Source organism: Crocuta crocuta, unplaced genomic scaffold, assembly GCF_008692635.1.
Source record: "Crocuta crocuta isolate KB4526 unplaced genomic scaffold, BGI_CrCroc_1.0 scaffold658, whole genome shotgun sequence".
NCBI classification, from domain to species: domain Eukaryota; kingdom Metazoa; phylum Chordata; class Mammalia; order Carnivora; family Hyaenidae; genus Crocuta; species Crocuta crocuta.
Genome location: NW_027530509.1, coordinates 247,548 through 262,892, shown reverse-complemented (window position 1 = coordinate 262,892; position 15,345 = coordinate 247,548). Strand labels below are relative to the sequence as shown.

Sequence of the window (15,345 nt, the reverse complement as noted above, 5' to 3'; positions counted from 1 at the left end):
CGACAGGCCCTTGAGCTGTCACTGCGTGGGGCGCCCGCGCGGATCGGGCGGGAAAGAGGAGGTGGGGGAAGGGGAACCNGCGGCGCAGCGGTCTTGGAGCACAGCGGTGGCGGCGGCTGCGAAAGTATGGTACGCGCGTTTCTGATCACAGTGCGGATTCGGCGCGCTGGTGGCCCTCCACGAGTGAGGACTTTTGTTGTGCGGATCGCGCGGCCCGCGGGTGAGTGGGCAGCGCCGGGTGCACGGGCCGCTGCGGCCGTGGTGGTAAAGCTAGTGAGGAGCCGTCGCAGAGCGCAGCTGCTGCATCCTAGAAGAGCAGGTAAGAAAGGCCTCGAAAAGTCCCGGGCGCAGTCGGCCCTTGGAAGACGTTGTTTAGTGTGATTTCATACAGATAAACCATCTTCCGGACCAGGATAGGAGGAGGAGGTTTCTAGGGATGGGAGCTCTTTCCCGGTTTGGGTTACAGTCGCTTAGAGGTGCGGCACTCCCAATATATTGAGCCCGGAGCTCCCTTCATACACCTCCTCAATTCGGTGAAACTGTAGGGAAACCGGGAGATCCTAAACCCACCTTAGAAGTCAGTCACTCCTGAATTTCCTGGGTGAGTCAGTTGACACACACACACACACACACACACACACACACACTCTCACACTGAAAAGGTGTTATTTCTAGGGTACTTTATTTCTCCCTGGAGGAAAGTATTACCAGAGGTCTTAGTTTTATGGGGGTCACCTGTTGTCTCCTCTGCCAGGTCAACTCTCTCTGCTTAAAGTAGTGGGGGATGATAGAGGTTGGGGGCTGGCACGTGGTGTGACTTCCCGAAATAGTAACACTGATCGAAGAAGCAAACAGTTGCTTTTGCAGTCTATAGAGAGCTGGGCTTTTGTAGTGAAGTGCAGACTTCTTATTTGGAAACTTGACAGATTCAAACTGCCCCGAATGATGCCTAGCATCAAATGTTTAGCAAAAAATAGACCTACTGTGGTGAGTCTGAGAAATCACTACCGATCACATTTTCATCTCTCAGGCCACAAAGAACACTTGTTTAAAAATGAGGCCTACTCCTTGAAAAACAAAATCCTGGGTAGTATTGTCCTCACATCACACCAATCTTTACACGGTGTAATTTCCTATGACCAGAATAATTGAAAATACATATTACTACAATATGCAGAATCCTAATTAGAACTTGGATAATAAATCTAAAAGCAATTTAATGAGACTTCATTTTTGTGACCTTACACAAGTAAGGCATCCATTTCCCCCAATAGACGTTTTTAAAAAAAAACAAAGGCCAGGGGAGGGGGAATTTTTTTTTTTTTTGCAACGTTAATAGGCCTTTGACATGTAAATGTAAAACGGTTAAACTATAGGTGTTTAGTTAGGTACCTCCATTTCTATTGCCAAAACTTTAAGAGCAGGGGCGCCTGGCTGGCTCAGGCCGAGGAGCACAAACATCTTGCCTGCATCTCTTGATCTCTCCGGTGTAAGTTAGAGCCCCACTTTGGGTGTAGAGATTACTTAAAAATAAGATCTTTTTAAAAAAATTACAAACAATGTATAGGGTAAATACACGTTTTCTTTTTCATATAATTATGAAAGTTCAGTGTTTTTAAAGAAAAGTTTTTAAAAGATTTCATGGCATGTTGCTGGACTTAACTTACCTTAATTTTAAAGCATTAACAAGACCCTGTTTGTTTGTTTTATGATTATGTTTGTTTTGCTTTATTCTGGCCAGCAAATGTTTAGCCATCATATAGTTTTGAATATCAGAGTTGTTACTATTACTCTCTACTTAAAGCAACTTTATTTAAAGTAATCTTTCGCTTCTAGAAATCTATAGTGACAACGTAGAAAGTTTTAATCTATGTAAATATTATAATTATGTGCTTTCTATTTTAGGAATACACAATGTAATAGTGTAATTACTTTGAGCTAAAGACATTTTATTTATTTTATGAAGTGATAAAAATATAAAAATGATAGGTTCTTTGAAAGTAGCCATTTTTTTGTTATTTAGGTAGAAGTCAATTTTCAAGAATAATAATGTAAAGTTATTTAAAAATGTATTGGCTATTTGAAAAGCCCAATTTTTAGGAAATATCTAAAGACAGAACACATGACTTAGGTAGAATAGAAAATGTCTTAAATATATGTGCAATTATCCAACCTCATTTATTAAATTATACACATATATAAACTTAAGGAAGTATTAATTTTAAATGACATATAATTATATAGTTCACATAAATATATATTATGCCTATGGTTATATTGATTTAAGGATATATGTAGAATGGATGAGAATTATGTTGAGACTGATAGAATTTCTTAAGAGCCACAGTGCTAAAAAAAATTCTTGTATGAATTACTTAATATTAATATAAATATAGAAGGTGTTATTTTTTATTTTTAAAGTTTCTGCAACTATGTATCATTATGACTTTTTATTTTTATATGATTGGAAATGTATATAATAAAATCCCACATTTCTAGTTTCTTATTCACAGATGCCTGATGAATTACATTAATTGATTTGTTATTTCTACCTTAATGCACTTACAAAATAGTCATATTTTTACAATAGGAAGTATGTATTTGTTTACTACTGTTTGGGAACCCCTAGGATTTTTTATCCCCTTTAACAGCATAGCATTCTCTCAAGGTAAGCACTATACAGTTAGCATAAACCATAATTCCCAATGTGTACATGATCCCCAGGTTGTATTATGTATTATGTAAAGAAACTATAACACTTTCAGAAACCAAATTTAAAATTTATTTACTTCTTTGGGGTCTCTTGAATTTTAAAAAGTCCATTATCATCTCTAAGGAAGCAAGGACATAACCTTGTTTATGTCCGTAATATTTTATAGGTCTGTTAATTACATGTTAGTTCATCACTTAGTAACTACCATGGTAGGATTAAGCTACACCATTTTCCCAGCATGTGAATGACCCTTGTTAGTAAAATGATCTAAATCATCTCAAAAATACTTTCTTAGCTGAACATTTGACCCAGGATCTTTATTTTTTTAATTTTTCATCCATTCTGAGAACAATCTCACTTGTCCCCTCCATACTAAAACACGGAGAGAGAATCCTCTGCCTGCTGCAAAATCTAACCTGATAAAAAAAATTCTGGTGCTTTATTTCTACAGTTTAAATTATGTAAACGATGGATATCCTTTCACTTTCTAAATATAAAATTATAGTATTTACTTTTTAAAACTACAGTTCTCTAAATTCTCATTCTCACATAATGATCACATAATAATAACTATTAATGCATTTCTTAACCCCCCCACTGGCAAGGACATTTTTACTGTAGGTATGAAGAACTTTTAAAACGTCCATACATTTTTGGGGGGCACCTGACTGGCTCAGTCCATAGATCATGTAACTTGCAAGTTCAAGCCCCATGTTGGGCATAGAGCATACTTTAAAATTTTTTTTAATCAGAAAAAAAATCCATACATTTTTATTCAATTATTCTCTGTGTGGACATCATCCAATGAAAGAGAGATTCTGACAAAGATTAATAGAAACAAATAGTAGCAAGAAATTGAAAATTGCCTTAAATTCTAGCAACAAGATGTTAAATTGTGGTACAAAACTATGCTCTGGAATAATGGTCTGGTATATTCTGGACTCTGGAATATTATAGACAATCATCATATCTTTGAAGAATATTTAGTAGAATGTTAAATGATTACATTATAAAGTTCTGTGAATTTTCAAAATTCAAAACAATAAACACTTCTTATTCTTGTTTTTCCTCCTTTCCTTTCTCTCTGGACGCACACATACACCCTGTTTTTGTATCAAAATTTTTATAGTGTTTTCCTCAGGATGGGGGAATTGGGATTGGTGATCTTTAATTTCTTTGTTATACTTTTGAGTTTTNTGTGTGTGTGTGTGTGTGTGTGTGTGTGTGTGTAAGTTATTTTCAAAGCCTGAAATGATGGTGCATTAGGGATGAACTGAGAGGTTGCTTAGCATTAGATTGGGCGGGGGGAGGCAGTGAGGAAACTGAGTTGTGCCAAGTGTCATATATAAGAAGGTTCTGATAAGGTCTGGAGAAAGCACGAAGAGAGTTGTGACTTCAGACCAGTGCTCCCTGTGCCTGTTCACAACCTAGTTCGTTTTTACATAGACTATAAACGTATAGCTGTGTCTATTTCCAAAGAGCTTGGGTGTTAGGCCTGTGGTCACATAACTTGCCCCCTTCTGGAAATCCCTCTCACTTTTCTTCTCTAGACGATTTCAAACTGGGGCTCACCACGTCTCACAGTAGGCTAGGGCTGCAAAGGGCCCCCCCAGGACCATAGAGAGAGTCCACCGTAGGAAGCAAGACTCAAAGCTGCACCGACCTCGCCTCCCCCCACCTCCCAGCTGCAACCACCCTCCTTCACCCCATCTCCCCACCCTCTCAATTCCCAGAGATGCTGCGGATCCCGGAGATTTAACTGGCAGCTGGGGTAGGACCCCTAAGCAAGAGTTTAGAGGCATAGTCCACAGATCATCCCACTCTGCGAATGCACCCCTTCTGTGTTTAACCGCCCCGGGCCGCTTCGCCTCACACCCTGTTTCCTCAGGTAAGATGTGATCTGAGTAACAGGGACTGACTCATAGAGCAGGATTGGGGCTTCACTAGGTGGAGGACGAGGTGAGGGCCTCTCTCATTCAGGAGGGGTGCAGGGAATGACGAGGACATCTCTTTGTCACCTCCTCAGCTTGGAACTGGTCAGGCCTTTTTTCTGGAGGGGAGTCGCGGAATGGGTCAGGTTCACTATGGGAAAGTGTCCAAAACTCGGCAGCCAATCCCTTCAGGGCCAATTGGGCGCCAAAGAGTATTGAAAGGCCTCCTCCTCTTTGTTGCTCTCTGTCTGAGGTACAAGACTGAATGGAGGCTGACCCTGATGTTTTTTCAGTGATGAAGAATTTGCCTCAAATTCTCTCAACTGTTTCTTCCCATACTGCAGCTTTCCTCGTGTTTGAAAACTTCCCCTGTAATAAGCCATTCAAACGAAATCATTTATTAGAATGAAAAAAAATCACTAAGTATTAAAACAAGATCAGTTTCTCTGACGGTAAGCCAACCAATGGAAATAACCTTGGGAATAGATAAAGACTTCCTTCAGTAGGGGAAGGAAGGTCTTTTTGTAAGGCTCTCCCCCTTCCTAGAAAATGCCCAAATTGGGACCTGTGCAGATTCACCATATCCTAATTCATGCTATGCTGATATGTATTCAGCAAAACCACGTATACTGACAATTGTTGAACTTGCAAAGTGTCAGTAGCACGTATATTTTATCTTTTTTTGGTTTGTTTTTTAATGTTTTATTTATTTATTTATGAGAGAGAGAGGGAGACAGTGTGAGCAGGGGAGGGTCAGAGAGAGAAGGAGATACAGAATCTGAAACAGGCTTCAGGCTCTGAGCTAGCTGTCAGCACAGAGCCTGATGTGGGGCTCAAACCCACGAACCATGAGATCATGACCTGAGCTGAAGTCGGACGCTCAACCGACTGAGCCACCTAGGTGCCCCAGTAGCATTTATATTTTAGAGAAGGGAAAATTGAAGACAATCCCTGCTTGTCAGTGCAGTTATTTTATTTCATGAGCCCTAGAAGGATGGCTGAAACTGTGCAAACCTACATAATCAGAAAAGAAGTAATAAAAGGAAAAAATTAAACCCATCAACCACAAGACTTAAAATTCCAATGCTTCAGAGGTCCTTTGAAAAATAATAAGTTGATTTTTATTTTTTATATTGCGAGTAACATAATGGCTTTGTTCATGAAAATATAAAAATTCTATCACAAATGACTTTTTAATTCTTCTTCATCAAGATGTCACTTTTTTCCTTTACGTAAAACAAACAAACAAACAAAAAACCCTCAATTTATTTAAATGGCTTCAAAGCCAATAGGAAGAAAGGTTTTGTAGAGGTTCAGAACTATATGAACAAAGATATGTAATCTCTTAAACAAACTGAAACTAATGAAATTGTGCAATCAGAGTGGTATAAATAAATATGCCTTTACTTTCTTAATTTAACCATGAGAGTAATGGGAAGTCAAAGAACAGAGGCAAAGGTTATCAGCAGTATCATTACCTGGACTGCTGTTTAAAATATACATTTCTCGGCTCCCTTCCAGGAAATCTAATTCAGCATATTTGCTGAGGGTGCCAAGAATCTGCATTTTATTCCAAGAATCTACATTTTAAACAAGTACTTGAAGGGGATTCTGTTACAGGTGGATTTCTGCAACATCATTTGGCACATATGGCCAACGTTGCTTTTTTAATAACATTATGTTTGGTTATTTAATTTTAAATCAGGGCCCAGGCTTTTGGGTAAGATTTAGATTTTAGAATCAATCATACTTTGGGCCCCAGGAGAGTGTAAATAATCAACGGAGGAGCTATTTTACTAAGCAAAAGAAAACTCTTTATTCTTATGTGATCCTTCATCTAAATTGGAAAAGATTATCTCTTAGATCCCAGGTTTTTACTGTCAGAACATTTTGGGAGGAAGGATATAACAGGACGTACTTGTGTGTTAAAGCTTATAGCACCAGACAAAATTTCCCCAGAAAACATTTATGACATCTTATCTTTTTGAAACACTATACAAACTTACTCCTGCTTACATAGGATGAATGGTGATAGATAGATAGATAGATAGATAGATAGATACATACATACATACATACATACATACATACATACATACATACATACATAAGAGGTTTCTTTCATTTCATTTTATTACCCAAACCAGAAGCAAGGCTGGTAAACATGACCATCTAAAATTAGATAAGAGAGGAAAAACAAAACAAAGAAGAGTTTCACAGGTTTAAATTATATTTCTCAATCAAGACAAAATTGCAGTAAAATGTAGCCATAACAGAATAAAGCACTTATGGACAAAATATTTGTATCTCTCTTAAGAAGCACATTCACTCGCACACACACACACTATATATGTATATATATTATACATATATATATATATAATGCAAGCTAAAAAGTAATTAGCCATTATAAGAAAAACTAAAATATTATGCCCTCCAAATTATAATTTTTCTGCCTTTAAAATACAATTTGTCTAATGTTTATACCTACTTTTCAGATGTATTAAGGAAGCTTATGTTTTGCTTTCTTTTTTTCTTTTCTTTTTTTTTGAGTGCCACCATTTTCTTGCTCTGAATCTCCGAGGCTGCCGGATCATCTGACTCAGCAACTGTACAGCTTTTTCACCCAATTTAAAGAAACAGCAGCCATCCAAAGAACAATGGCTCCACCCAGTTGCAAATCTTTTTCACCTGTAAAACAAGTACTATATTTTAACTTGGAAATAATTGTTAAATGTCCATACAACATGGGAAACTTTGAACTCATTCAGTTTATATTTTATGTAATATATGATTTTTAAAAGATGCTTATTGAAACTTTGTCCCAGAAGCACATGGTCAAGTTTGTTTTCTCTTTTCCTTCAAAATAATTACAAGGAGTTTAACAGCAAGAGAGCACACCAACTCACATCATCTCATATCATTGTCACATTGTCCTTCTGTTGTAGAGATTTTATTTTCTCATCATATAGACTGGAGACTAAGGTTCAGATAAGTTGTTGCATGGTTTGCCAGAATTCACCAGTAATTCATGTATAATTGAACTGGGTGTGCCTCTTGCCCCAAGTGTCCTGACTAACCACTTTATAACTTCCAGATATATATATATTCACCTATTAGCTATCTATATATCTATTTCTATATCTATATCATTACAGTTCTCTCTCTTCTAGTTCATTGTTGCTTCATAAGTTGCTTAACTCCCTGGGATCTCTGTTTTACTCAGCATCAGCCACTCATGTTCCAGTTAATATACAATGATTAAGTGAATGGAAAATTTCTGAAAATTAGGTCAATATAATAATAACTGAAGTGTCCTTATGGTCTCGGAAAGCCATTGAATCTCATAATAAAACAAGGAGATTAACGTCTTTTAGAATTTGTTTCTTGCCCAGAATAAAATTAATACAAAAAGCCCCTTGTAAATTAAGTGTAAATTATTTATTCCCACTTTGGTGTAAGAGCCATAAATGGGAAACCTATGCAGAAGCATAAGAATAACTTAAAGCACAAAGTAGAAAAGTCACTTTCTTGGAATACATTACTTGTGATTTGATTGCTTACTTAGTAGCTATGTAGTATTAGGACTAAGTATTTGGAACATTTTCTAGTCTGTAAGCCTGAGACAGCAGCCTATAGTATTCATCTAATAAAAACTAGATAAAATAGTCTATGTAAAGATATGTTGTAAATTTTCATTTGACATACATTTGTCAGTTGTTTTTAAAGTGCCAAATTAAACTATGCCCTTAAAAGCACATTAGTTTACTTCTGCAGTAAATGCCTACTTAATTTGGCCTTAATTATTCATACAAGCTGGAAATTCCTGAACTCCACATTAAAAGATATACATAACATAATAAAAATGTATTTATCAATTCAAATCCCTGCCACATTCCAAGGTGTGATGTAAAATCAATGTAAATATGCCTACTTCTTTTTTAACTCAAGTCTGTACAGAAGCTGTGTATGATGGCCTTTACAGAATGACTCTGAACTCTAGTATTCATAATCATTACATCGATATTAAACAATATTCATGAACCTCTGTTTTCTAAGATGAAAATCAAATTACTTTTAGAAAGGTGAAAAAAAGTTATTGACCTGCCTTCAATTTATCAAAAAACTCAATAACCTAGAATAATAATTTCTGGAGGGAACACTGAAGTAATGGATTCTTAATTCCTCCAGAATGGTTGCCACAGTCTGAATATCTGAATCAATAGTTTTGGCATAGAATTTTGTAAAGAAAATTTTAGTATAAAAAAGTGTATGTGTGTGTATGAGAAAGAGAGAGAGAGAATGCAAGGAAAGAGGACTAGAAACATTAGTCATCCTAAAAATCTTTAGAATCTCTGCCTTGGAAGGTGGCATGGAATTTATTAGGACCTTGACATTTATTAGTATATCAAAAAGATAAAATGTATTATTTACATTTATTTACGAAAAGATGAAATATATTATACAAAGTTCCTTAAGGTAAAATTGACCTGGGTGTATAAAATTGGTGTAGTGTAAACATAAAATGTATTCTCTTATCATTGCCTTTTTTAAAATGATGCATGGCAGTTACCATTTTAACTATAAGAAAAAAATATATAAATCTATACCTTCAACCCAGAGACTCAAAAGAAAACATGAATAGAGATGTTAAATCTGTGAAAAGAAGGTGCTAAATGTGAATAAGAAGCATTTCCTCATTTATTCAGTGTTGATATGTATCATTATGAAGTTGATTCCTTCCACAGGAGTTTAATCACATATTAGGTGAAGAATGTGACTTGCAGAGCAACCCAAAACAAGAACCATTTTTAATGATCTTTTATAATATCAGATGACAATTTGGCTCGGAAAAAAAAAAGTTGAACAGTATGACAATAAAGTCCCAAGAAGGCAGGCAGCTTTTAAAGGGTAATTGTGGGGAGGAGGGCAATTAGTTCTCCATTTGAAGAGGAAAGCTTCAACTTAGATGATTCCCTTGAAATCAGAGTATCCTATGTCACTGTTAACCCAATCAACCATGAACATTCCTACCCCCTACTCCCTCCTCCCAAGAGTAAAAACTTAATTATTTCTCTGTGGGTTTCAGTAGTTTCTTTGCATTCTAATAGCACATACATGCATCAGCAACATAAGCAAAAATGGAATATTTCCCCTTTTTTGCCATAAACAACAGACATTTATTTTCTCACAGCTCTGGAGGCTGGAAGTTCAAGATCAATATGCCAGCAGCCTTGGTTTCCTGTGAGGACTCTCTCCTAGACTTGCAGACAGCCACCTTCTTGCTGCCTTGTCACGTTTTTCCTCTGTGCATGGCTGCCTGACTCTGGTTCTCTCTTTCTTATAAGGACATCCGTGGTACAGGATCAAGGAGCCACTCTAATGGCCTTAGATTAACTGAATTACTGCTTTGACACCCCTATCTCCCAAGTAACTTACATGGATTAGGGTCTGCCCATATGACCTCATTTTACCTTAATTTTCTCCATAGAGGCCCTATGTCCAAATTAATTAGATTCTATACTACTTCCTTTTATTTTAGGTAGCATGTCTCATACAGAATATACTGATAACCGCTATCTTCAGATATTCCAGTTGCTTTATAGTTATACATAAATAATTGGATTTCAGCTGCCCACACCCCCACTACCCCTACCTTTGGATGAATAAGAAAAACTTGATTCAAAACCAGTTCTACCACCCATTAAGATCCAAAGGTTGTGCTATGATCCTGAGATTGTCCATGACTAATGTGCTTGTGGGCTCTTCCTCACTGATGATCACACTCATTGGTGCTTCCTCTATTTCACCCACCTTAACCCAGCTCCTTCAGGGATCTTCACAAAACCCCTTAATGAGTTCTCACTTTATTTCAGAGTTGGGGCTGGTGGGTCACCTAAGTGGCTTGGTCGGTTGAGCATCAGACTCTTGGTTTCAGCTCAGATCATGATCTCTTGTTTCATGAAACGGACTCACCCCACCCCTCCACCCCCCGCATTGGGCTCAGTGCTGACTGTGCAGAGCCTGGTTGGGATTCTCTCTCTTCTGCCCCTCCCCTGCTTGTGCGCTCGCTCTCACTCTCTCTCTCTCACTCTCACTCTCAAAATAAATAAATAAACAAACAAATAAATAAATAAGAGTTGGGGCTGGAGCCAGAGCCATGGAGAGGCGTTTTTCTCACACCCCTCTTCTCAACACTCCCCCCACTTTCCCTCACTTCTTTTCTTTCCTTTCCTTTCCTCTTCCCTTTTATGATTATGACAAATTCCTTATCACAGCAGAGCAGATTAATAATTTCTCTAGCTTGACGATACTCTTGGGTCCCACCCTGTGCCCCAAGTGGCTTATTAAAATATTTCTTCACCCAAATATATTCAGAGCTCTCTCTAACAGGAATGCTGGTGAATACAATTTTCTCTCCCTCATTGTTAAGTACAGAAGTCAGCTCCTACTTCTGATCCACCCCCCATGTTCATTCTATACATCCATAACTTTGTGTTGGGGCAGCCCCCTGAATGCCTTCCTCTAAGGGAGCAGGATACCAGCAAGGCTGCTTTTCTGGTACAGCTACAGCTGGGCAGTGATCAGCAACATGGTTGTGCAAAGTGACTCCACCCACTCTACACATCTTTATTTCACTGAGATGCAAAACTCCCCCTGCCCCCCACCCAGCCCTGTGCAAAAAAGCTCAGCAGTTTCCCCATACACAACTGTCATTACCCACCAGGCAAATTCGTAGCTACAGGCAGACTTTTTAAACCTGCGTCTTCCGGACTTCTGAGTTTTCTCAACTAACAGTGTTCCTGCGGCCAAGAAATTCTGTCTTGCCACACAGAAAAAAAATTCTCTGAATATTTGTGTCTCATGCAGTTCAGCAGATCACAAAGGATAAACAGCCACGCTTTCTTTGAATTTGGCTGCAGAAGTGTGTCCATCAATCCAAGTGATCCTGGCTGCAAGAGACCTCAGAATTCATCAGCCTAGGACCCAATTCCTCCTGTTAAGGCTCTTTATGTTTTCCTTCTTTCATGTCCCTTCTGTCACTTTCCTTAGTCCCCAGTCCTATTCAATTACACACTCCCATTAGGACTCAAATACCAGATGGTGTCCCATGATTTGACAAAAACTCCCCAAATGAAAGTAAAGATACTGACTCAGTGTGAGGCCACTCAGGCTATCCAGTACTTTCAACTCTTGCATCTGCAGTGCAGGAACACACCTCATGGAATGGATATGTGCACAGTGAGTCTGGCAAGGATGTCATCATTCTTGTCAGAAGCCACCAAGTCCTGGGGCACCTGGGTGGCTCAGTTGGTTGGGCGGCCGACTTCGGCTCAGGTCATGATCACACGGTATGTGGGTTCGAGCCCCGTGTCAGGCTCTGTGCTAACAGCTAGCTCAGAGCCTGGAGCCTGTTTCGGATTCTGTGTCTCCCTCTCTCTCTCTCTGACCCTTCCCTTCTCGCACTGTCTCTCTGTCTCATAAATAAATAAAAAAACATTAAAATTTTTAAAAAAAGAAGCCACCAAGTCCTTAGTTTCGGTTACTCTAGTCTTCGAAATGAAAGATCATGACATCTCAGTTTTCCCCATTCTAAGCCACTGAGCCAGCCATTTTTGGTAGTTCTCAGAACTTCTTGTCAAGAAAATACGTCTGCTCCCTGGCCAAATATCCCCCTGGGTCTGTTTGCAAAAGGATATTCTTTGGGTACAATATTTGAGTACCACTGCATTTCCTTTATACCTGCCTCATTATCTTACAGGAATCTATCTGTCCTTTGTTTGGAAATGTGCTGATTGTGGAGCCTGGTAAACCTCAGGCTGAAAACAAGAGATTTATGAGCTGTCCTCCAGTTCCTGTCTGCCCTCCTCTGTGGCCACAACCCCAAAAGATCAGTCCCTGAAACAGGTTTTGGTGTCAACTCTGAAATTCTGCTTTTTAAGAATGTACCATAACGAAACCTTGGAAATACCATGCAAAGTTTGACCCTGTCACACCCCTGAGGATCACATGCTCTAACTCAACTTAAAGGGACCATATTCAGCATTCGAGTAGAGAGGCTTACAGTTGGAGATGACACCATCATTTGTATTTGTATAGGATGTAAAAATGAAGGACCATTAATTTTATATCATTAATTGAAGAGCGGAAGTCTTAAACCTCTATAATTGTCTTCGGTGAATACATTTCAGAGACATCTTCACAAATGAGCCTTGTGTGTGACTGCACCGGCCTATAGATGCTAGAGTAAAGGCAAGGCTCCATGCTGCCCTCTTCAAGGTGCACGGGTTAGCTTATCATTAAGTTAAAAGCTTAACTTAAATCTGAATTGCTTCCTCTGACTGGAAGTAAGACGTGTGTGGATCCCAGGCTCCTGGGAGGATAGTGTGCCTGGAAGAGGGGTATCCAGAGCCTTATGGCATGTTTCTGAGCCACTGAGACAGAGGACAGAGAGGAAGCCCTGCAGCCTTGGGATGTAGGTAGGGTCTCCATATAGCCTCCCAACACCCTGTTCTCCCGCCTGTCAGCACCCCCACCAGGACCTGGCGCCATCTTGTTCCTGATTTCATCCCCATGTCCTCCCCACATTCTACATTTACCAGTCCCGTATGTTATTCCCACACACCAAACTTGACACAATGACTGTGGGCCCACATAGAACAATCACACTCAACAAATCACTCTGTAGTGCTACCCAGCTGACTGGCCTGCAACCCCAGGACAGCATGGAGAGTAGTACTTCTAAAGTTTACACAGCAGACCATAGAAAACCATTTGAGTGACCTACTACCACGACCCCCTCCCTCCCCCCGCCAACAAAAGTACAATAAATGATATGGTTTGGAGGGGGGTGGATAGGCATGAAACAGGCAGTCAGCCCTGTGATCACAAACAACATGAGGCCAAGGTCAAATGCATCTGTCAGAATCATGATGGTCCATCTTTGCTTCCATGTGAGTGGGTGAGGGGACAGGGTAGCACATTAGGGATAGAAGGATTGAGCAAGGAGTAAGTGATGTCCAAGTGTTAATAGCTGTTTGGGAGTTCTGCTAATTATGCCAACATGCAAATTTATCACTTGAAAAATTATGAGCCTCTTTTGAACCTTAGAGTCACAGAATCCCCCTGGTATGCAATTTAGGGTTCCTGGGGGGAAAGGTTAGGAGTCACTAGGGTAAATAAAGCAAAGCATTAGCTAATGAGGTAGCATGACATGCACACACACACTCAGCTGAAAAGGCCCGGTCTCCAGAGGCTGGGCAGGAGTGACAATACCAGGAGGAATTTCAGTTACCAATGTGCACAGGTTGGGGAGGAACTTGGGACAAAAAGGCCCTTTAAGATGGGTTATACTTGGGAACCTTGTCTGACTTTGTGATAAGCTTCTGTAGGTATAAGGGGCTCAACTCAGGATAGTGGTGGCTTCCACTAAATTCCTATATGCTGCATAGCTCAATTTACTCTTTGTTTCATGCTTCATTTTCTTAGTTTGGTATATATTCTTTTCTCTTCACTCCTAACTTGAGGTCAATTTTGCATACAACAGACTATGTATATTTAAAGTATACAATTTGATGTGTTCAGATAAGTTTGACACACACACACAAACACACACAGTCAAGATACCAAGCACTCCTATCATTTCCAAAGTTTACATTTTTCACCCAAAGTTCATGCTTTGCAATGAAGAGGGTAACGTGTTTGAAAGGAGAAAATCTGTCTTTTCAGGAGTAAAAAGAGGAAGGTTAGGAATAGAGGTTTAGAGGAGGTAAACTTTATAATTCCTCAGTTTGGCATATAGTTTCCCCTGTTGTACCTGATATTTGAATTGCACACCAGGAATGGTGGTGAGTGGCAATGAAGCAGAGAAAACATTGAACACTGACATACTCATTGTTACTTTCCATGATTTAACGAAGGTTTTTGTGGAAGTTCTTTTGTTTTACACAGAGAACTTTATTACAAAGAAGCTCTGTTTTCCAGAGGTTAGAATTCAAAGAAGACAAAATCAGACCTTTTGGAAGAGAGTTAGCTCGTTCAAACCTTAGATACCAGCCAGAATGTATAGTAATGAACAAAAAAATACTCCAGAGGAATTTGACTTTGATGGCCTAAATTAATAACATGAGAGTAAATGCCATGTTTAATCTCAAAAAAAAAAAAAAAAAAAGCAAGTTCTATTTACTGAGCCTACTGTGTGCTTAGACTTTTATATATCTGACATTCTTTATTCTTTATAATAACCCTATAAGGTAAGCTTTATTTTCCCCACTTTGAGAGGTGGGGAAATGGAGGCTCAGAAAGTTTCCATAATTTATTCAAGCCCACAGAGCTGGTAAATGAGGGATGAGGTCTATCAGGCTATCCAGAATGGGACTGTCCCATTATCATGCTGCATTTGTGTCTCCTCCAAGATTATGAAGGATATGGTTGACAATCTCACCAACCACACCTGTCCAAGTCAGAGTAAATAGTAACCATAGAAAGATTATGGAGAGAGGATTGATTCAAAACCTGCAGCAAATATTTATTAACTGTGTAAACATAGCAATGTACCACCCCTCCATTTTATTATCTATAAATCAAGGGGGTAGCTTTTTGAAAAGCAATTTTGCAATATGTGTCAAGAGTCTTATACTTTGTGAAAAACTGCAATAGTGTTTATTGTATCAATTAGAAACGCCTTAAATATCTGACAAC

At 38.9% G+C, this 15,345-nt stretch overlaps 1 protein-coding gene across 2 annotated transcripts in view; it reads left to right on the top strand.

Annotated features, from left to right (window-relative positions):
• Nucleotides 1-85: 85 nt before the first annotated feature.
• CDKN2A (cyclin dependent kinase inhibitor 2A) overlaps nucleotides 86-15,345 on the top strand; it is a 30,567-nt gene continuing 15,307 nt past the window's right edge. The window contains exon 1 of one of the 2 annotated variants that reach the window (XM_077767063.1): nucleotides 86-319. In XM_077767063.1, coding sequence (XP_077623189.1) covers nucleotides 127-319 — 193 coding nt within the window. In that variant the 5' untranslated portion in view covers nucleotides 86-126. The remainder of the gene's footprint in view (nucleotides 320-15,345) is intronic. The other variant, XM_077767064.1, reaches the window with a different exon arrangement.